Source organism: Salvelinus fontinalis, chromosome 6 (genome assembly GCF_029448725.1).
Source record: "Salvelinus fontinalis isolate EN_2023a chromosome 6, ASM2944872v1, whole genome shotgun sequence".
Taxonomy (NCBI): Eukaryota; Metazoa; Chordata; class Actinopteri; order Salmoniformes; family Salmonidae; genus Salvelinus; species Salvelinus fontinalis.
Genome location: NC_074670.1, coordinates 61099601 through 61123418, shown reverse-complemented (window position 1 = coordinate 61123418; position 23818 = coordinate 61099601). Strand labels below are relative to the sequence as shown.

At 43.6% G+C, this 23818-nt stretch overlaps 1 protein-coding gene across 2 annotated transcripts in view; it reads right to left on the bottom strand.

Moving 5' to 3' along the window:
• Positions 1 to 23818, bottom strand: part of LOC129858247 (follistatin-related protein 5-like) — a 225506-nt gene that overhangs the window by 134201 nt on the left and 67487 nt on the right. For both annotated transcript variants that reach the window (XM_055927333.1, XM_055927334.1), the window contains exon 4: positions 1178 to 1429. In XM_055927333.1, coding sequence (XP_055783308.1) covers positions 1178 to 1429 — 252 coding nt within the window. The remainder of the gene's footprint in view (positions 1 to 1177; positions 1430 to 23818) is intronic.

Here is a 23818-nt window from a genome sequence, read left to right as displayed (position 1 = left end):
TTATTATAGTGTGACAATTGGCTTGCAGCAGTTCACTTGCACAGAAACCATGTAATTGTGTATCCTGCAAAATTAAAGGCAATCTAATGTTTCTCTCATGAATATTATTATATGACATAGCTTTGACCTTTCTATCATGCCCCTGGTGTATCCCATTGATCTCTCTTTCTTTCCAAAGTGTGACCTTGTTTACTTCCCTTCACTGATTCTAAAGGAAATTCCTGGTATAAGAAATATGGTGGAAACCAGTGGAGGCTGCTGAGGGGAGCACGGCTCATAATAATGGCTGGAATGGAGCAAATGGAATGGCATCATACACATGGAAACCATGTGCTTGATGTATTTGATACCATTCCACTCAATCTTCTCCAGCCATTACCATGAGCCCTTCCCCAATAAAGGTGCCACCAACTTCCTGTGGTGAAAATGTTTTCATATTTGTGGGAAGTTGTGAACAAGTGCACACTTCAGGAAAAAGGTGATATTATTGGGACCTACACCATGGTCTACGCCACCTAGAGAGCTTTAAAAGCAATAAGCCAACTCCTTACCATGTACGGAAAATACATGGTGTCTTTGCACAATCAATGTTCCAGAGCATCTTAAAGTCTCTAGGGAAATCTGAGCAATGGTGTGTACAGTATTACCACCTGCACATTATATAAACAAGCAATGCGTTGCATCAACTGAGAAACTAATAGAGATACAAGAAGTAGCTACATGTTGTATCAGGTTCATAATGTGAGAGATGGCTCCGGGACTGTACAAAATCCTTACTTCTAACAACAAACAAACATGCTGTGCAAGACAGGCATTTCTGAGAACTGCAATGAGGCAGGATCTCTGGTGGCTTCTCCAAAGCTCTAATCTAGAGCATAAAGAAGATAAAACTCATATCCTGCAACTACAAGTGTAGCATCTTATTTTGATCACTCTTTTGTTGCTGAGAATGTTTACATGAATTCACTGAAAACCCACACTAACATACGGTAATATTAACCGTAATGCACTTTTTATGTATCCTACTTTCGGCCAGCTAACAAACCTTAAAATCTTGTTGTTGTAGGATTATTTTGCTGTGACAATATAGGTCAAATTAAGATCCTACATCTGTACTTTGCTCCTGCATAAAGTTCCATGACAGCAATTTTATGAAGCTATGAGTTGTAATTCTTACCTTTGTAGAAGCATTCCTCGCTGTGCATGATGGTTATCCTCTGTGCACCCAGACAGGAGGCCCGGTGGAGCTCACAGTGGTTCTGGTACAGCTTCCCGTCCGAGCCACACACTGCCTTGTAGTGTGGTTTACAGCGGTCCAAACAGATGCACTCCCCTTGACTGCTCTCATGGTTGACCACACAGTGACGCCCCAGGCCACAGTACTTGTGCTCACAAGGACTCTGGAAGCCATTGTTATGGCCTAAAAACCCTGCAAGGAAAGCCAAAGTAAAGACATGTTCATATCATAAAAAAGAACAATAAACGAGTAATAGTATGACAGTTAGACTTTAAAAGGCCTAGAGTAGCTCTAGGTTTTACGAGAGCATAGAAACCTTAAATCAGAAACTAGAAGAGTACGAGGACGATAATCAGAGTTTTAAAAGCTTTTGGAGTTCACTTATAGTAACTATCAGGTTTAATACAAGTATTTACTATATTCCTTGAGGCAAATATTTGTGTTTCATATTATTTTGTACTACTTTCCATGCAGAGTGAGTATCGTGTGGTCAACATGCCAACCTTCATGAGCAGGAAGTATTATTGACAAGGCAAGGAGCAGTCACTACGATAACCTCTGAACCGTATCAAATGTATTGGCTCTGTAATGGCAGGTTGCTCTCTCTTGGATCTCCTATCTACCAGTTCCATTGCCCTTTGGAATCGCCCTCAAGAGGAAAAAGAACATGGCCACCAATGCTGGAAAAACAATCCCACTGAGAATAATGATGTTCACTGAAACAATATACTGAACTGGGAACATTCACCCAGTAAGCATAATTTATCTGCTGGAGCTCTAATGATGCTGTTTTGGGGTTGTATATTGCCATGATCATCAGGGCACCATTCCACCACGTCTGAATAGGGTAAAAACATTGCGCATAAAGTAACAAGAAAAATGTGCAACTTTGACTCTAGTTTGAGCGCTGTCGTACTATATACAAACCCCACCACTATTTAGAAATTCTACCATTTATCTGACAATCAATCCACAGCTGCAGTGAGCTATATAATATGAATTATAAACTCGGTGGTTCGAGACCTGAATGCTGATTGGCTGGAAGCCGTGGTATATCAGTTGCATACAATGGGTATGACAAACATGTATTTTTACTGTTCTAATTACGTTGGTAACCAGTTTATAATAGCAATAAGGCACCTCTGGGGTTTTTGGTAAATGGCCAATATACCACAGTTAAGGGCTGTATCTAGGCATTCCGTGTTGCATCGTGCATAAGAACAGCCTTTAGCCATGGTATATTGGCCATATACCACACCCCCTCGGGCCTTATTGCTTAAATATACATTAGGACCAAAGTATAAACAAGGAGATGCATTACTGTTCTCTGTAATCATCTGAGCTCTCCACAGCTTTCCTATAGACCACTAAATATTGAGTGGTGCATCACGATGGTACGATGCCTCAGGGCCTCAGATGTCTTCTTTACAATGGCCAATTCATCTACAGCACGAGGTGCACATGGTGTTCTAACCCACTATAGAGGGGAATAAAAACCATCTACTGTCATTGGTCAGCGAGGCAAACCGTTGGCAGGGAACCTGAATACAGTAACAAACAAACAACCGACTTGACTGGTAAAGAGGCTTCGTCACAGTGGTAGCGACTCCCTGTGGGTGTATTAGCCCCTATCTGTCAGGGAGGATTAAACAATACAAGTGTGTACATTTGAGCCAATCAATGGCTTTGGTTTGCTGGGGGTTATTAATCTCCCTTGGTGCGGTGGCATAATGATTATTCAATGGGTTTTGTGTTGCACAGCGAGGTGCCCAAACGCCACGGACAGGGTCAGAGAAGGGCAGAGGGAGTTGTTAATTGGTATGCACGCCCAATCTCTGGGTGATCCAGTGACATCAAAGACAAATGACTAATTCCATGCAATGATTAGTTTATTGATGACTCGACGTTTCAAAAAGAAAGGCATGCAGAGGGGGGCAGAGGGAGGGGGTATACGATTTGGGGCGATGGTTAGAGTTACCGCATTTCTAATTGTAGTTGGCTCTACCAAATGAAAAAATATATATATATATACAGTATATATACAGTATATACACACACACACTACCGGTCAAAAGTTTTAGAACACTATTCTTTATTTTACTATGTTCTACATTGTAGAATAACAGTGAAGATATCAAAACTATGAAATAACACATGTTTTTATTTATTTTTTATTTCACCTTTATTTAAACAGGTATATATGGAATCATGTAGTAAGCATTTTATATTTGAGATTCTTCAAATAGCCACCCTTTGCCTTTTTTGGTTACAAGATGATTCCATATGTGTTATTTCATAGTTCTGATGTCTTCACTATTATTCTACAATGTAGAATAGTCAATGAAGAAATAGTCAATGTAGAAAATAGTCAAAATAAAGAAAAACCCTTGAATGAGAAGGTGTGTCCAAACAGTTGACTGGTACTGTATATAAAATATTTGGAACTTTCACTTTGAAAATGTTCATTAATTATTGTATTATTGTATTAATTATTGTATTGTATAGCAATGAGGATGATTGTCAGAAAGACAGATAGACAGATACATGTGCATAGTTGAAAGGATAGTTTATATACAAACTTCACAGCTCACAGAGCAATTTCAGTATGGGGAATTGCCTTGATTTGAATGAAACAGCAAGATGTCAAGTAAACAAGATGCTGAACAAGGGAAAAGGAAGTCATTCTCACTGGGATACAGTTGGTACTAGATTTATTCAGCCCTGTGCTTAATCTGAAGGTCCCAACATATGTTGACCCCAGTGTACATCACTTGAAGGGCAACGTCCTGCTATGCATTCATAATGAGATGCAGATCATGTTTAATTCTGGACTGAGCAGACATGACCAGAATGACATTGCAGAGGTTCAAAGACAATAGCATTTAGGATGGAAATCTCAATACTGTGCCTGTGCACAACTCCTTGCATCGTGCTCTGAGAAATCAATATGATACATAAATATCAAGTGCCTTGTGTCTACCAGAAACATTTACCGCTTAGGCTTGTGCCAACGTACTCTCTATGTAATGCATTTCTGAATCTGAAGCCTTCAAACACATCACAAAGCTGAATCTAACGGAACCGCTCTCATTCACATTCATAAGCATGCCCCCAAAGTATGCTATTTACAGCACTAGCCTTCAGATATACAATGCGTCTTTTTTTCCAATTGCCATCTTAATTTTTTTCAAAAACCCTGGATGCCAGTCCCGGCCCATCTGAGGTTTTACATAACAGCGGCTCTGAGTCCTTGGGGAGTGTAGTAAACAACCGTTTGGAAGCTCTCATCTCAGCTAAGCTCATCTCACCACCGTGAGTTAAGATGCCCCAGAAGACCCACGTGCAAGAACAAAAGGATGCAAGTCTGAATAAACAGCACACTAAACAATGCAAAAAGTCTACATGACATGACGCACAACACAACTCGCTCGCTACCCGTCACCCCACTTGGATTAGTTCCTTGAAAGTTACACCAGTAACGTATTGTGTTACCACAGTCCATGGAGAAGCGACATATGTAGAAGCCAGAAAAGCGTCTGCACTCGAGGAAAAGCATTAGCATTAACGATAGCAGGAGAAACTATGTATTTTTACTAGCCTACCTGTTGTCATGGAAAACAAATAGTAATATATTCACGGTGGCGGGCCCGTGTCATTTAACCTGCTATCTCTCAATCCCTAACAATTGGAATTCATTCCTACACACTGACAAAATGAAAACCTGCTTGTCAGGAGAGTCTTAGGCAGAGAGAAGCCTGATAAGGTCTCGCCAGTGTCACCATTAACCATCTGTGTCATTTTTCTATTGAGAAAGACTTTAACATTAACACCCAAGAAAGGACCGCCTGCTCAGAAATGATAAGAAGATTGTCAAATGTGTTCGTGTGCCGCTGTATTGCAGAGCATATGACAATAAGGGTAAACTAAGTACAGTAGATAGCTTCCATCTCACAAATCTCTTTTAACCGCCAGCTATTTAACAGAGGCAATTCAGTTGAAGAGCGTTGTTCAAGGTTTGATCTGATTTAGCATCTCTCTTGACACTGGACGGTTTCCTCAGTGAAACTATTGCAAAGTGCAATCCATTGTGTTGTCTACCATGGACCTGAAAATGAATATAACAAAACAAGTGTATGTTTGTACAATATGGAGTTTTACAATATGGAAGAGAGTGTTGGGGAAGATGGAAAAATAGCCTAGCCCACTGTAAATACTGTTGTAGATACATATGAATGAATTCCTGTTGAGCATGGGTTTACCTGTAGTATTATACAACTGTTGTTTGTGTTTATGGACTAAATGGAAATAATTGGACAATTATAGTGAATTTCTATGTTTAAATGCTCTATGATCAAGAGATAATTGGTTAGATTACACAAAACTGTATGCTACAGGCAGTGCCATTGGTCTCACATTCCCATAGGAAAGCAAAACACAAGAAGAGATCTCTTTTTCCCCTTTGTTTCTCCTAGACACAAACTGGCTCTCTTTAACACCAAAATGAGATTAAACATTTTTTTATATTTGCTCAGGAGGAACAACACATACAAGCTCATATTTGTCTGCCTGCTAATAGTTACCATAGACTTACATGCATTTTTCTAACGATAGTTAACAATTGCACTAACTCTAGATAGCAACTTCCTTCAGACTGTATGCAAAGAAATACAAATAGTGTCCACGAATTCATCTAACTCTGGGGAAAATCCTGAAGTATCCCTTTAACAACTGCCAGTGCCAATATGTATAGGCTAGTTCCTTAGATAAACGTGTACAATACTGTACATGAGCAGCCAAACTAACGGGACTAAGGGAAACTCAGGTGATTGTGAGGGAAAAGTAGGTAGAGAGGAGGAGGAGACAGCCTTTTTTACACATTATTAATATTGAAGCATAGAGGTGTTTGATGGAGACATTGTCACGACCGTCGTCTAGGTGGAAATGACCGGAGCAAGGTGCAGTGTGGTGAGCGTACGTTTTATTTTATTTAGAATGTTGCCAACAAAACAAGAAACAAAGAAACGACCGTGAAGCTTACTAGGGCTATAGTGCCACTAACAAAGTCAACTACCCACAAACACCAAAGGAAAATAGGCTGCCTAAGTATGATTCCCAATCAGAGACAACGATAGACAGCTGTCCCTGATTGAGAACCATACCCGGCCAAAACATTGAAACAGAAAATATAGAAATAAATAAACTAGAATGCCCACCCTAGTCACAAGCCTCTCTAAGCTCAGGGCGTGACAGACCTAAAAAAAATGATTGTACTCAAAATCGTTGTACTGGTATTTTTGAAAGATATGACAACCTTGTGTAATCAAATAAAATCAAATTGTACAGGTGTAGACCTTACAGTGAAATGCTTAATTAAAAGCCCTTAACCAACAATGCAGTATTAAGAAAATCCCCCAAAATTATAGTAAGAGATAAGAATAGCAAATAATTCATGAGCAGCAGTAAACAACAATAGTGGGGCTATATACAGGGGGTACCGGAACAGAGACAATGTAAATGTGCCGGTGCAACGGTGTCGTGGTAATTGAGGTAATATGTAAATGTTGGTAGAGTTATTAAAGTGACTATGCATAGATAATAACAGAGAGTAGCAGCAGCGTTCCAGAGGGGGGGCAATGCAAATAGTCTGGGTAGACATTTGATTACCTGTTCAGGAGTCTTACGGCTAGGGGGTAGTATCTATTTAGGAACCTCTTGGATCTAGACTTGGCACTCCGATACCTCTTGACATGCGGTAGTAGAGAGAACAGGCTATGACTAGGGCGGCTGGAGTCTTTGACAAGCTTGGCCCCGGTGATGTACTGGGCTGTACGCACTCTGTAGTGCCTTGCGGTCGGAGGCCGAGCAGTTGCCAGACCAGGCAGAGATGTAACCAGTCAGGATGCTCTCGATGGTGCATCTGAATAACCTTTTGAGGATCTGAGGACCCAAGCCAAATATTTTAGGTTTAGGTTTTGTCGTGCCCTCTTCACGACTGTCTTGGTGTGCTTGGACCATGATAGTTTGTTGGTAATGTGGACGCCAAGTAACTTGAAGCTCTCAACCTGCTCCACTACAGCCCCGTCAATGTGAATGGAGGCGTACTCTGTCCTCCTTTTCCTGTAGTCCACAATCATCTCCTTTGTCTTGATCACGTTGAGGGAGAGGTTGTTGTCCTTGCACCACACGGTCAGGTCTCTGACCTCCTCTCTATAGGCTGTGTTGAGGATCAGCGTGTTGAGGATCAGCGTGGCAAATGTGTTGTCCAGGATCCAGTTGCAGAGGGAGGTGTTTAGTCCCAGGGTCCTTAGCTAAGTGATGAGCTTTGAGGGCACTATGGTGTTGAACGCTGAGCTGTAGTCAATGAATAGCATTCTCGCATAGGTGTTCCTTTTGTCCAGGTGTGAGAATGCAGTGTGGAGTGCAATAGAGATTGCATCATCTGTGGATCGGTTGGTACGGAATGCAAATTGGAGTGGGTCTAGGGTTTCTGGTGTTGATGTGAGCCATGACCAGCCTTTCAAAGTATTTCATGGCTACAGAAGTGAGTGCTACGGGTCGGTAGTCATTTAGGCAGGTTACCTTAGTGTTCTTGGGCACAGGGACTATGGTGGTCTACTTGAAACATGTTGGTATTACAGACTCAGATAGGGAGAGGTTGAAAATGTCAGTGACTGTGATCACACAGTTGTACGGAACAGCTGATACTCTCATGCATGTTTCAGTGTTACTTGACTCGAAGCGAGCATAGAGGTTATTTAGCTAGTCTGGTAGGCTCGTGCCCCTGAGCAGCTCTCAACTGTGCTTCCCTTTGTAGTCTGTAATAGTTTGCAAGCTCTGCCACATCCGACGAGTGTCGCAGCCGGTGTAGGACGATTCGATCTTAGTCCTGTATTGACGCTTTGCCTGTTTGATGGTTCGTCGGAGGGCATAGAGGGATTTCTTATAAGCTTCCAGGTTAGAGTCCCTCTCCTTGAAAGCGTCAGCTTTACCCTTTAGCTCAGTGCGAATGTTACCTGTAATCCATGGCTTCTGGTTAAGGTATCTACTTACAGTCACTGTGGGGACGACATCCTCGATGCACTTATTGATGAAGCCAGTGACTGATGTGGTGTACTCCTCAATGCCATCAGAAGAATCCCAGATCATATTCCAGTCTGTGCTAGCAAAGCAGTCCTGTAGTTTAGCATCTGCTTCATCTGACCACTTTTTTATAGACCGAGTCACTAGTGCTTCCTGCTTACATTTTGTCTTGAAAGCAGGAATCAGGAGGATAGAAATATGGTCAGATTTGCCTAATGGAGGGTGAGGGAGAGCTTTGTACCCGTCTCTGTGTGTGGAGTAAAGGTAGTCTAGAATTTTTCCCTCTGGTTGCACATTTAACATGCTGATAGAAATTAGGTAAAACTGATTTAAGTTTCCCTGCATTAAAGTCCCTGGCCACTAGGAGCCCTGCCTTTGGATGAGCGTTTTCCTGTTTGCTTATGGCGGTATACAGCTCATTGAGCGCAGTTTTACTGCCAGCATTGGTCTGTGGTGGTATGTCGACAGCTACGAAAAATACAGATGAAAACTCTTTTAATAAATAGTGTGGTGTAAAGCTTATCATGAGATACTCTACCTCAGGCGAGCAAAACCGTTAGACTTCCTTAGATATCGTGCACCAGCGTTTGTTCACCATAATTAATAGGCACCCGTCCCGTGTCTTACCAGAGAATGCTGTTCTGTCCTGCCGATGGAGTGTGTACAGTGTCTTGTGAAAGTATTCACCCCCTTGGCATTTTTCATATTTTGTTACCTAGGAACCTGGAATTAAAATAGTTTTTTTGGGGGTTTGTATCATTTGATTTACACAACATGCCTACCACTTTGAAGATGCAAAATATTTTTTTATTGTGAAACAAGAAATAAGTGTAACGACGTCGTCGGGTAATACCTTTTAATAAATACGAATACTTGAACAAAAAGAACAACAAAACGACAAACGAACAGTCCTGCAAGGTGCAATAAACAAAACAAAAAACAACTACCCACCAACACAGGTGGGAACAGGCTACCTAAGTATGGTTCTCAATCAGAGACAACGATTGACAGCTGCCTCTGATTGGGAACCATACCAGGCCAAACGCATAGAAATACAACACACAGAACAAAACATAGAATGCCCACCCCAACTCACGCCCTGACCAACCAAAATAGAGACATAAAAAGGATCTCTAAGGTCAGGGTGTGACAGTACAGGGCATTTCACCACGGTGGCGGCTCTGGTGCGGGACGTAGACCCCGCTCCACCTCTGGCTTGGCCCACTTAAGTGGCGCCTCTAGAGCGGGGACCCTCGCCACCAACCCCGGACTGGGGACCCTAGCAGCGGGCCCCAGACAGGAGGGTGACTCTGGCAGCTCCGGACAGGAGGGAGACTCTGGCAGCTCCGGACAGGAGGGAGACTCTGGTAGCTCCGAAATGAAACCCGTCGCTGGAGGCTCCGGACTAGAGGGCGTCGCTGGAGGCTCTGGACTAGAGGGCGTCGCTGGAGGCTCTGGACTAGAGGGCGTTGCTGGAGGCTCCGGACTAGAGGGCGTTGCTGGAGGCTCTGGACTAGAGGGCGACGCTGGAGGCTCTGGACTAGAGTGCGACGCTGGAGGCTCCGGACTAGTGGGCATCGCTGGAGGCTCCGGACTGATGGGCGTCGCTGAACGCCTCGTGCTATGGATCATCACAGGAGGCTTCGTGCCATGGATCATCACTGGAGGCTTCGTGCCATGGATCACCACTGGGGCTTCGTGCCATGGATCACCACTGGAGGCTTCGTGCCATGGATCATCACTGGAGGCTTCGTGCCATGGATCATCACTGGAGGCTTCGTGCCATGGATCACCACTGGAGGCTTCGTGCCATGGATCATCACTGGAGGCTTCGTGCCATGGATCATCACTGGGGCTTCGTGCCATGGATCATCACTGGAGGCTTCGTGCCATGGATCATCACTGGAGGCTTCGTGCCATGGATCATCACTGGAGGCTTCGTGCCATGGATCACCACTGGAGGCTTCGTGCCATGGATCATCACTGGAGGCTTCGTGCAATGGTTCATCACTGGAGGCTTCGTGCCATGGATCACCACTGGAGGCTTCTTGCCATGGATCATCACTGGAGGCTTCGTGCCATGGATCATCACTGGAGTGGAGAGACACAGGAGGCCTGGCTCTGGGAGAATGCACAGGACTCACCAGGCTGGGGAGACATGCAGGAGCTTAAGGGCTTAGCACAGGCACAGAACTCACCAGGCTGGGGAGACATGCAGGAGGCCCTGTCCTTGGCCGAGGCACCGGATGCACTGGGCCGTGGAGGCGCCCTGGAGGTCTCGAGCCACGAGCCTGCACAACCTGTCCTGGCTAGATACCCCCTGTAGCCCGGCAAGTGTGGAGAGTTGGAACAGGCCGCACTGGGCTGTGCTGGAGAACCGGGGACTCCGTACGTAGGGCTGGTGCCGTATTACCCGGGCCGAGGAGACGCACTGGAGACCAGATGCGCTGAGCCGGCATCATCCCTCCTGGCTCGATGCCCACTCTAGCCCGGCCGATTCGAGGAGCTGCGATGTAACGCACCGGGCTATGCGTGCGCACTGGGGACATCGTGCACTCCCCCACATAACACGGTGCCTGCCCAGTCACTCTCTCGCCACGGTAAGCCCGGGGAGTTGGCTCAGGTCTCCTACCTGAGTCCGCCAATCTACCCATGTGCACCCCCCAAAATAATTCTGGGGCTGCCTCTCGTGCACGTTATCTCGAGCCAATTCCTCGTAGTGGCGCCGCTCCGCTCTAGCTGCCTCCAGCTCCTCTTTCGGACGGCGATACTCTCCCGGCTGTGCCCAGGGTCCCTTGCCGTCCAATATTTCCTCCCATGTCCAGGAGTCCATTACACGCTGCTTGGTCCTTTGGTAGTGGGTAGTTCTGTAACAAACATCGTCGGGAGAAGGAGCAGACCAAGGTGCAACGTGGTAAGTATTCATAATACCTTTTAATAAATACGAATACTTGAACAAAAAGAACAACAAAACAAAATACCTAAGTATGGTTCTCAATCAGAGACAACGATTGACAGCTGCCTCTGATTGGGAACCATACAAGGCCAAACACATAAAAATACAACACACAGAACAAAACATAGAATGCCCACCCCAACTCACCAAAATAGAGACATAAAAAGGATCTCTAAGGTCAGGGCGTGACAATAAGACAAAAAAACAGAAAACTTGAGCGTGCCTAACTATTCACCCCCCCGAGCCAATACTTTGTAGAGCCACCTTTTGCAGCGATTACAGCTGCATGTCTCTTGCGGTATGTCCATAAGCTTGGCACATCTAGCCACTGGGATTTTTGTCCATTCTACAAGGCAAAACTGCTCCAGCTCCTTCAAGTTGGATGGGTTCCGCTGGTGTAGAGGAATCTTTAAGTCATACCACAGATTCTCATTTGTATTGAGGTCTGGGCTTTGACTAGGCCATTCCAAGACATTTAAATGTTTCCCCTTAATCCACTTGAGTGTTGCTTTAGCAGTATGCTTAAGATCATTGTCCTGCTGGAAGGCAAACCTCCGTCTCAGAGATTTCCCTGTATTTAGAGCCATCCATCATTCTTTCAATTCTGACCAGTTTCCCAGTCCCTGCCGATGAAAAACATGTATGGTGTTCTCGGGGAGAGGTGTTGGGTTTGCGCCAGACATAGCGTTTTCCTTGATGGCCAAAAAGCTCAATTTCAGCCTCATCTGACCAGAGTACCTTCTTCCGTATGTTTGGGGAATCTCCCACATGCCTTTTGGTGAACACCAAACGCGTTTGCAAATTTTTTTCTTGAAGTAATGGCTTTTTTCTGGCCACTCTTCCGTAAAGCCCAGCTCTGTGGAGTGTATGGCTTAAAGTGGTCCTATGGACAGATACTTTTCAGCTCCTTCAGGGTTATCGGAGGACCTGAGCCCTAGGACCATGCCTTGGGACTATCTGGCCTGATGACTCCTTGCTGTCCTCAGTCCACCTGGCCGTGCTGCTGCTCCAGTTTCAACTGTTCTGCCTGCAGCTATGGAACCCTGATCTGTTCACCGTACGTGCTACCTGTCCCAGACCTGCTGTTTTCAACTCTCTAGAGACAGCAGGAGCGGTAGAGATACTCTGAGGGATCGGCTATGAAAAGCCAACTGACATTTACTCCTGAGGTGCAGACCTGTTGCACTCTCGACAACCACTGTGATTATTATTATTTGACCCTGCTGGTCATCTATGAACATTTGAACATCTTGTCCATGTTCTGTTATAATTCCCACCCGGCACAGCCAGAAGAGGACTGGCCACCCCTCATAGCCTGGTTCCTCTCTAGGTTTCTTCCTAGGTTCTGGCCTTTCTAGGGAGTTTTTCCTAGCCACCGTGCTTCTACACCTGCATTGCTTGCTGTTTGGGGTTTTAGGCTGGGTTTCTGTATAGCACTTTGAGATATCAGCTGATGTAAGAAGGGCTTTATAAATACATTTGATTTGATTTGATTTATCTTTGGTCTCTTTGTTGCCTCTCTGATTAATGCCCTCCTTGCCTGGTCTGTGAGTTTTGGTGGGCGGTCCTCTCTTGGCAAGTTTGTTGTGGTGCCATATTCTTTCAGCTTGTCCCATTTATTTTCTAGCGATTGAACATTAGCTAGCAGGACGGAAGGCCAGGGCAGATTAGCCACTCATCGCCTGATCCTCACAAGGCACCCGGATCTTTTTCCACTAAATCTCAGTTTCCTTTTCCAGCTAGTCACGGGGATCTGGGCCTGGTCGGGTTTCTGTAGTAGTATATCACTCACGTCCGACTCATTGAAGAAGAACTCTTCTTCCACTTTGAGGTGAGCAATCGCAGTTCTGATCTTCAGAAGCTCTTTTCGGTCATAAGAGACAGTAGCAGCAACATTATGAACAAAATAAGTTACGAACAACTCGAAAAAACAAATAAAATAGCATGGTTGGTTGAGAGCCGATAAGACGGCAGCCCTCTCCTCCGGCGCGATCGTGAATGTTTGTGCACATGTTTATGTGTGTATCTGTAGGTCAGCAGAGGTCTAAATATTATGACCTGATGAGTGGCTCCTACACACCCCAGACTGTGCCTACAAGAGGCCCTGACTGAGTAGGTTCAAACCCCAGCTCCCAAACAACCCGACACGGTACACTCACCGAGGCTCATCACAACCATCCAACTTCCATTTTCATATGTATTCACAATTTACCTTTATGGTCCCTCATGCTTCAGACTCTCATTGCCTGCTTTTGTGCAATGTATCAAATCTTCTCCCCTCTCATTGTTTCTGTGCAGTCTACAGATATCAGTCAGATGCTGTCTTCTGAGATAGCTGGCTTGACTGCAGGGATGCTGGCAGTCACCCCAGGAGCACCACCCCGTGCTCTGTCTGTAGACACAAGCTTCAGTGAACAGCGTCTAGACACACCCTAGGCTCTTCTGCTTCCTCCCTCGGACGAGGAACACCCTACAAACCTTGCTCTGGGACTCCGTACTCACAGGACTCAGGCTACGCTGGAGCCAGGTCCGTCTGTCATGTCACCACACATGAAGTTCCCTCCCAGGAAATAAAGGTTATTTTGAATTAGAATTTAAACACCCTGCACCCTGTTTGTGGCAACATTTTTGGGGTCTTAATAAAAATAAAAATAAACAATAATGAAGTTATGGCATAACAGAAGTCTTGAAAACCTGACACTAGGCAAGTCACTAGGGTCTGGTTTCAATGATGGACTATTTTGTCAACTTCAAAAAGGGAAAGAAAATTGTTCCGTGGTGCGTCCTTTAGGTGGGTCCTCTTCTTACAGACAACTCTCCCAACAAATAACGAGGCAGATAATGCCAGAAGGTTGTGATTCCAAACCAAAGTTTGCAGACAAAACCTTCGCAGTGATTTTAGTGAATGTAGTTGATGTAAACAAACCACTTGCAAAATGCACTCATTAAAAATAACCTCTCTGATCCATCTTGCTAGCTACTATTTAGTATTTTATTAAAGTGGATAAGATGGTGACGTAGGCAGTGACGTAGTTCTTCTATGACAAACTCATGTTCTATTACATACAGACGCTGTTCAGCCAAAATATTTGAAAATTGTGGGAGGCTAGAGAGACTAGCATAACTGCTCAGTTAGAGTTGAGCAATTATCCACATTGTTGTTATTATATAAATAATGTTTTTCTATTCATTAGGATCACAAGAATCAATGTTTGATCTAAATCCTCTTTTTGCCACAATGTTTCTGTCAGACATGTTGGATAGAGCGCTGAGCCATTGACCAGTAGTGGCTATCCTCTAAAGGACATTTTTATTTTATTTTATTTAACCTTTATTTAACTAGGCAACTAGACATGTTGGCCTCCTCCTCCTCTGCTGTCTCCTTCTCAGTCGTGGCATACAAATCTCCCCGTTACTCGGACCTCCATGCACCTGTAACAGTATAACTTTAAACCGTCCCCTCGCCCCGACACGGGCGCGAACCAGGGACCCTCTGCACACATCAACAACTGACACCCACGAAGCGTCGTTACCCATCGCTCCACAAAAGCCGCAGCCCTTGCAGAGCAAGGGGCAACACTACTTCTAGGTCTCAGAGCAAGTGACGTAACTGATTGAAACGCTACTAGCGCGTACCCGCTAACTAGCTAGCCATTTCACATCCGCTACACACCTCCTCAAGGCCCCTATCACAGCAGACACTATAACCACCACTCACACAACCACAGCAGACACCGTAACCACCACTCATACAACCACAGCAGACACTATAACCACCACTCATACAACCACAGCAGACACCGTAACCACCACTCATACAACCACAGCAGACACTATAACCACCACTCATACAACCACAGCAGACACAATAACCCCCACTCACACAACCTCAGCAGACACAATAACCACCACTCACACAATCACAGTAGCTACCACAGGCGTATAACATTTGTGAATAGCGCAAGGTAAAATTCAGTGTTATATTGATATGAGATGTAAATATCAGTGACAAAAACATTTTGCCATGATGTTTTGATTCTTTGGCTTGGCATTGTTTTGTTGGTAATATTTTGGCATTGTGACAAACCTTATAAATAATGTCATTTTGTAACGTGCACGCTAAGAATCAGGAAGCAAGTACAGGGAGTGAATTTAATAAATAAACAAACATGGAACAAAACAAGAAACACAAGTAGCGTGCAGACCTGAAACATACAAAGAGAAACAAGAAACAGAAACAATAGAGCAGGAGTAGACGTGACTGTACCCCCACCCTGACGCGCGGCTCCAGCAGCAGGACACCGACCAGAGGGACGGTCCTGAGGACCAGAAGCAGACCGGTCGCTTCTGCTGAGGCAGCTGAGGCGTGGGAACCAGTTGGGGGTTAGGATGACCTGAAATATTCTGCTTTTACAAAATGTGATACTGTTTTCAAATGAAACACAATACCTTGCTCTTGTTAAAGCTTTTAGAATTGTTTTTTTTTGAACCGGCCAAGGCATGGGAGCCTGACGAGCCGGGTGAGGCATGGAAGCTAGCTGAGGCATCCCCGGTAGCTTTGGCAATGGAAGCCTGACGAGCCAAACAATGCTTGTGAACCTATCGAGCCAGCTGAGGCACGGAAGTCGGCCAAGCCAGCTAAGGCATCCCAGGTTGCTTCGGCAGCCGGCCTTGGACCCGACGTCACAGTAAAAAAGCAAAGAAATCCTTGTTGCTTGCCTTTGGCGAGGTGTTATTCTTTCTGTTTATATGTCTGTACGCTACTCGTATTTCTTGTTTTGTTCTATTTTCGTTTATTTAATAAATTCACTCCCTGTACTTGCTTCCCAATTATTAGAGTACACCTTTCCTGTGGCTTTAGCTGCATTCATAGGGAGTTTTACTAGGTCTGGAGGTGGTATAGTTTGTACCAGTTATAAGCTGGTATGTTCTGACTGACCCCTTTTAAAACAGATCCCCCAGGCATGTTGCAGGGAGCTTTCCACTTTGGCTCTCAGTCGAAACGGGGTTAATGACAGCACTTTTAATGTCACTCCAATTTTAGACAATGCCACTATTTTGTTACTTTACAAGAAATACAATTTTGTATTACAAGCAACCTAACCTCCCCCGGTAACTTTTTCCGTGTGGTTAGAACTGGCTCTAATATATGAGCTGGCTCTAATATAGCTGGCTCCTGTAAATACTGTATCTCAAAAAGGTATTTCTGGAGCAATACATGAGACATGAATGGTCTCATGAGGATACAATGATAAGATCTCATATATTTGTCATACTTCTCAAATGTAAGTATCAATCCAAGCTCATTTGTCTCATGAAAGTCTCAAGAATTCATTCTCTTTTTCATCTCTTCCTTGCTCCTAAGGGAGCCTTATGAGAAACAGTTCAGATATGTGATTACTAAATCATACAAAATTGATATCTCCCATATTTCTTCAGAGATTAAGAAAAGACCACTCTGAGCAAAATATTTTTCCTCTGGGCTGTTACTACAGTAAAAGCCTGGGTAGGCACTGACTTGCGCTGAGCTGAGTGACTCCCAACAGTTAAACCGTTGTTCAATATAGATACCTCATGAAATATTTGGAATGGTTTAAAAGGCATATATACATAAAAGCTTTGCTACTGTTATGAGGGATAGATTCTTCACTTAAATTCTTCATTTAAAACAGTGTGGTGCATCTGTCCAAGTCCTCAATGACTTGGATAGGTCTATATCTCCCTATGGGAGAATGATTCCCAAATACTTCATGCTTTTTCTCTGCCAACACAACATTGCTAGGAATGCAGCCAATAGGTAGTCACAATGTTACATTGGAGGACATTGGAGCTTTGTTACAAGGTTGTTGCTCAACATTTGCCAATAGTGCCGATGTTGTACAAGGTTGTGGGCTATGACGTTTTTGTAATTTGCGTTGGCACCTAAGCTTATGCTTTGAAAAGGTGTTGTTGAGTCCGTCTCATCACGACCACCACCACAGTAATTGCAACATTGTGACAATGTCTTGCCTTTGCTGGGGCTGCATAAACATATATACAACATTTCATAAGTGACTATTTGAGGTGCAAAAGTTTTGGCCACCATTTAAAGGACGCTCAAAAACATTTTAAACATTGATGTCCCCCTTCCACATAAATTACTACATCACACAGGCCTTTTGGTTCCTCTCGATGTAGCTCACAAGTGAAGCCTGAACAGAAACATGGTGACAAGGGAGCTAGCTAACTATTCAACAGGAAAGTACTGCTGTTGCCACAAGAAGCTAAACCTAGCCAAGAGTGCTCAGCCAATCGATTGGCTGCAAGTGAGCATTAGTCCCCTGTTCTAGACTGAAGCACATGATTGGAGTGTTAAGGTGCTGTTTGTGCCATCTAACTGCACGTTCACTCGTCCAGGATGGAACTTTCCGTCCCATTACTCTCCTTGGCCTCATCAGTGAATAGGGTACGCATTAGAATGCATCTCTCATAACATCTCAGTAAACGGACCTATTTGTCACAGCACAACACGCTTGACTAATTGTCAACTCCCAGCGCTAATTCACATAACATTAAGCTGTCTTGCTGGTGGCAGCTAGCCACATCGTGTGTCTGTTGATATAAGATATCGTGGGGGGTTTTGGTACGGTTGTTATTTTTTGTCTTTTTGACCCTTGGTTTTCTGGTGAAGTGAACAGAAACAGATGTCCCAGTAATGTGTTCATATTATGATGTGGAATTAGTTCATTTGAGGATGGGTTTTTGTTTTTCGATTAGAACAGCTAGTTGATAGTGTGTGAAAAGAACACAAGAACATGCTGAATGTCACATTTTGTGTGTGTCTGTGTCGGTGTGTTCTTGAGAAGCTTAGTAACAGGCTTGAAGCTTTTCCTCTGTCATAAACTCATCATGTTTGATTACTGGTTAGATCACTATTGTCTAGAAATAAGACGCATAGAAGACATCAGTGGCAGGTTGATGACACCGTTAAAGCATGGCGTTAGCTTAGCAAGACTCCGAACCCACATCAAGCTGAAAACAAACCGAGATTGTTGACAGGTGGGTTTGAAAACGCAAAAAATGCTCCTTGAGTGGTAACTGTTTCTTATTAGATCAAAACATTTCCATAATTAAAAAAAAACGGAAGGGAAATGAAAAATGTATCTATTCAGAATGACAGGGGCCTTAGAGGCGACCTAAGAAAGAGTGGGAGCCTGCAAGGTTGTCTTCTCTTTTCTTCTGCAGTTTCTCGGACAAAGATGGTGCTGCTGATACAATGTGCACCAAGCCAATCCAGTCATTCATTTTTTAGAATTTAAAACTTTAAGTGTTCTTTCTGCTACACTGTGCTTAGAGATGATCAAGGATATAGCCATTAAGATAGGAATAAAAAGGGAGATGAACTTCAGAAAGTGAGGGTAATTTGTTTATTTATCCCTATTTATTTATCCCTACATGTCATAGATACAGAATCAGGATGTAGAACCAAGTGCCCTTATGGTTGTCTGCGAAGCCACAGCCCCAAGTCAAAAGCATTGTAAATGCATAAACAGCCTTGGTTTCTCAAATGACTGCCTCGCCTGGTACACCAATGACTTCTCAGATAGAGAAATCGGAGGGCCTGTTGTCCGGACCTCTGGCAGTCTCTATGGGGGTGCCACAAGGTTCAATTCTCGGGCCGACTCTTTTCTCTGTATACATCAATGATGTCGCTCTTGCTGCTGGTGATTCTCTGATCAATCTCTAGGCAGACAACACCATTCTGAATACTTCTGGCACTTCTTTGGACACGGTGTTAACAAACCTCCAGATGAGCTTCAATGCGATACAACACTCCTTCCATGGCCTCCAACTGCTCTTAAATGCAAGTAAAACTAAATGCATGCTCTTCAACCGATCGCTGCCCGCACCCACCCGCCCACCCGTCTAGCATCACTAATCTGGACTGTTCTGACTTAGAATATGTGGACAACTACAAATACCTAGGTGTCTGGTTAGACTGTAAACTCTCCTTCCAGACTCACATTAAGCATCTCGAATCCAAAATTAAATCTAGAATCGGCTTCCTATTTTGCAACAAAGCCTCCTTCACTCATGCTGCCCAAAAGACCCTTGTAAAACTGACAATCTTTCCGATCCTTGACTTTGGCGATGTCATTTACAAAATAGCCTCCAACACTCTACTCAGCAACTTGGATGTAGTCTAACACAGTGCCATCCGTTTTGTCACCATTGCCCAATATACTACTGTAACGTTCGTTCTCCTCCTCGTCTGAGGAGGAGCAAGGATCGGACCAATATGCAGCGAGGTATGAAGACATAATGATTTATTTAAAGAAAGACGAACACGAAAAACTCTTAACAAACTACAAAACAATAAACGACGTAAACAGACCTGAACATGAGAACTTACAGACAACGAAGAACGCACGAACAGGAACAAACTCACAAACGAAACAGTCCCGTGTGGCATAAACACTAACACAGGAACAATCACCCACAAACAAACGGTGTGAACAGCCTACCTTAATATGGTTCTCAATCAGAGGAAACGTAAAACACCTGCCCCTGATTGAGAACCATATCAGGCTAATTAACAATGAACCTAAACATAGAAACACATAACATAGAATGCCCACCCAGCTCACGTCCTGACCATACTAAACAAAGACAAACTAAAGGAAATAAGGTCAGAAACGTGACAACTACCCACCACTGCGACCTGTATGCTCTCGTTGGCTGGCCCTCGCTTCATATTCATCGCCAAGCCCACTGGCTCCAGGTTATCTATAAGTCTTTGCTAGGTAAAGCCCCACCTTATCTCAGCTCACTGGTCACCATAGCAACACCCACCCGTAGCACCCACTCCAGCAGATATATTTGACTGGTCATCCCCAAAGCCAACTCCTCATTTGGCCGCCTTTCCTTCCAGTTCTCTGCTGCCAATGACTGGAACGAATTGCAAAAATCACTGAAGCTGGAGACTCATATCTCCCTCACTAACTTTCAGCACCAGCTGTCAAAGCAGCTCACCGATCATTGCACCTGTACACAGCCCATCTGTAAATAGCCCACCCAACTACCTCATCTCCATATTGTTATTTAATTTTTTTGCTCCTTTGCATCCCAGTATCTCTACTTGCACATTCATCTGCTGCACATCTATCACTCCAGTGTTAATGCTAAATTGTAATTATTTTGCCACTATGTCCTCTTTATTGCCCTAACTCCCAATCTTACTACATTTGCACACCCTGTATATAGATTTTTCTATTGTGTTATTGACTGTACGTTTGTTTATCCCATGTGTAACTCTGTGTTGTTTGTGTCGCAATGCTTTGCTTTATCTTGGCCAGGTCGCAGTTGTAAATGAGAACTTGTTCTCAACTGGCCTACCTGGTTAAATAAAGGCGAAACAAATAAAATAAAATAAATGTATGTTCGGCAGGCGCCCTGATAATAATCACAGAAAATTGAGGAGCATAATCAGGGGGAACTCTGAGGAGTTACAACCCTAAGAGCATTATTCACCTCTCCAGGCCCAAGGTCTTTGTACATCTTCCTATTTTTAATTTCACCACAACACAATGGCTTATATCAGTGGTTCCTTAACTCGGTCCTGTCCCCCGCGTGCACCTTTTGTTTTTTTCACTACACAGCTGATTCAAATAACCAACTAATAATCAGGCTTTGATTATCTGAATCAGCTTTGTAGTGGTAGGGCAACAACCAAAACGTACACCCATGGGGGGCCCCAGGACCGAGTTTGGGATACCCTGGATTAGATACTTGCACTACCGTCTTCGTCGCAATTCTAATCAAACTTTGGAGAGAGCATAGTGAGATATTTCCTCTTGAGGAATGCTTATGAATAGACTTTCGACTAAACCACTGTGGAATTACAGGAACTTGATTCTAGCCCTCTCAGCCACGGAGTTGTGTAGATAAGTTGAGCTACTTAAGAACTCATTTTAAAGCTTGAATCCTGATCCAGTCCTGATCCACTCTTGGTGCCTAGATAAAGAATGCATTAAAGAGGATTTTGGCCAAAAGCTAGGGCCGTCCTTCAAGATAATGCTCCCTCTACAATTATTGTGTTGACCTTAAGTCAACTGTGTTGACCTTCCTTCATCATGCCATCCATTGTAAGTACCACTGATCTTTGTGGATCACTGAGTGTATTGATAATGAATCTCAATTAGATTTGTTTCACCTCGTTTAAGGCCATATATCTCTGTTGTTGGCCAAAAATTATACACATTACCTTAGAAAAAGTGTGCAGTCCCTCCTGTACACAGGATTCACGGCCATGAATATTCAGCAAATGCAAATATTGACTTTTCTTATGTAGAGTGGAGCCTTTCCTGGAGTTACAATATAAATGTAAATGAGGAAATATCAGTTAAATCGTATTTTGTTGAATAGTTCTGATCGTGACTTTTTGCCTACTATGAGTGGAACATTACCCACTGTACCATTCGTCTGAGTGACCACAAATATGGCTCCCACAAGACCATTAGAAGTCGATGGGGTCATTCACAAGGCTTTTTCAAGTGCATCTACAGTATAGGCTACCGTGCGTATATGATAGATAGAGATTACAAACTCTCTTGAGGCAGCTTTAACATGGACAGTTGAAGTCGGAAGTTTACATACACTGAGGTTGGAGTCATTAAAACTTGTTTTTCAACCCCTCCACAAATTTTTGGTTAACGAACTATAGGTTTGGCAAGTCCGTTAGGACATCTACTTTGTGCATGATACAATACATTTTTCCAACAAATGTTTACAGACAGATTATTTAACTTATAATTCACTGTATCACAATTCCAGTGGTTCAGAAGTTTACATACACTAAGTTGACTGTGCCTTTAAACAGCTTGGCAAATTTGAGAAAATTATGTCATGGCTTTAGAAGCTTCTGATTGGCTAATTGACATAATTTGAGTCAATTGGAGGTGTACCTGTGGATGTATTTCAAGGCCTACCTTCAAACTCAGGGCCTCTTTGCTTGAAGAAAAAAAAAGAAATCAGCCAAGACCTCAGAAAAATAATTGTAGACCTCCACAAGTCTGGTTCATCCTTGGGAGCAATTTCCAAATGCTTGAATGTACCATGTCCATCTGTACAAACAATAGTACGCAAGTATAAACACCATGGGACCACGCAGCCGTCATACCGCTCAGGAAGGAGACGCGTTCTGTCTCAAAGAGATGAACGTACTTTGGTGCAAAAGTGCAAATCAATCCCAGAACAACAGCAAAGGACCTTGTGAAGATACTGGAGGAAACAGGTACAAAAGTATGTATATCCACAGTAAAACAAGTCCTATATCGACATAACCTGAAAGGCCACTAAGCAAGGAAGAAGCCACTGCTCCAAAACCGCCATAAAAAAAACAGACTACGGTTTGCAACTGCACATGGGGACAAAGATCATATTTTTTGGAGAAATGTCCTCTGGCTGATGGAAACGAAAATAGAACTGTTTGGCCATAATGACCATCGTTATGTTTGGAGGAAAAAGGGGGAGGCTTGCAAGCCGAAGAACACCATCCTAACCGTGAAGCACGGGGATGGTAGCATCATGTTGTGGGGGTGCTTTGCTGCAGGAGGGGCTGGTGCACTTCACAAAATAGATGGCATCATGAGGTAGGAAAATTATGTGGATATATTGAAGCAACATCTCAAGACATCAGTCAGGAAGTTAAAGCTTGGTCACAAATGGGTCTTCCAAATGGACAATGACCCCAAGCATGCTTCCAAAGTTGTGGCAAAATGGCTTGAGGATGACAAAGTCGAGGTATTGGAGTGGCCATCAGTAAGCTTTGACCTCAATCCTATAGAAAACTTGTGGGCAGAACTGAAAAAGCGTTTGCGAGCAAGGAGGCCTACAAACCTGACTCAGTTACACCAGCTCTGTCAGGAGGAATGGGACGAAATGTATTAAACTTATTGTGGGAAGCTTGTAGAAGGCTACCCGAAACGTTTGACCCAAGTTAAACAATTTAAAGGCAATGCTACCAAATACTAATTGAGTGTATGTAAACGTCTGACCAACTATGAATGTGATGAAAGAAATAAAAGCTGAAATAAATCATTCTCTCTACTATTATTCTGACATTTCACATTCTTAAAATAAAGTGGTGAACCTAACTGACCTAAGACAGGGAATTTTTACTAGGGTTAAAAGTCAGGAATTGTGAAAAACAGAGTTTAAATGTATTTGGCTAAGGTAAACTTCCGACTTCAACTGTATTTAGTTGAAGCCCACCTGTCCACTAAGGCTTCGTCGGTCAAGAGTCACTGTTGTCCATGAGAAACTTAGCATGTCATGCACCTTATGTCATCCAACTATTCCCAAGGCCTCTTTACTTCTCAGTATATCTTCAGGCGATTTCTCAATTTCTTCTTGATTTCTCTCCAAAAAAGGAGTTCTATTAAAAGTCTATTACATTCTGTGAATCTTAATTCCCGTAACTTGATTAAGATTTATGAAAGCTATTACATACTAACTCGTTGGGAGACTATGGGATGTGACTGTGTCATGATTGAAACAACAGGAAG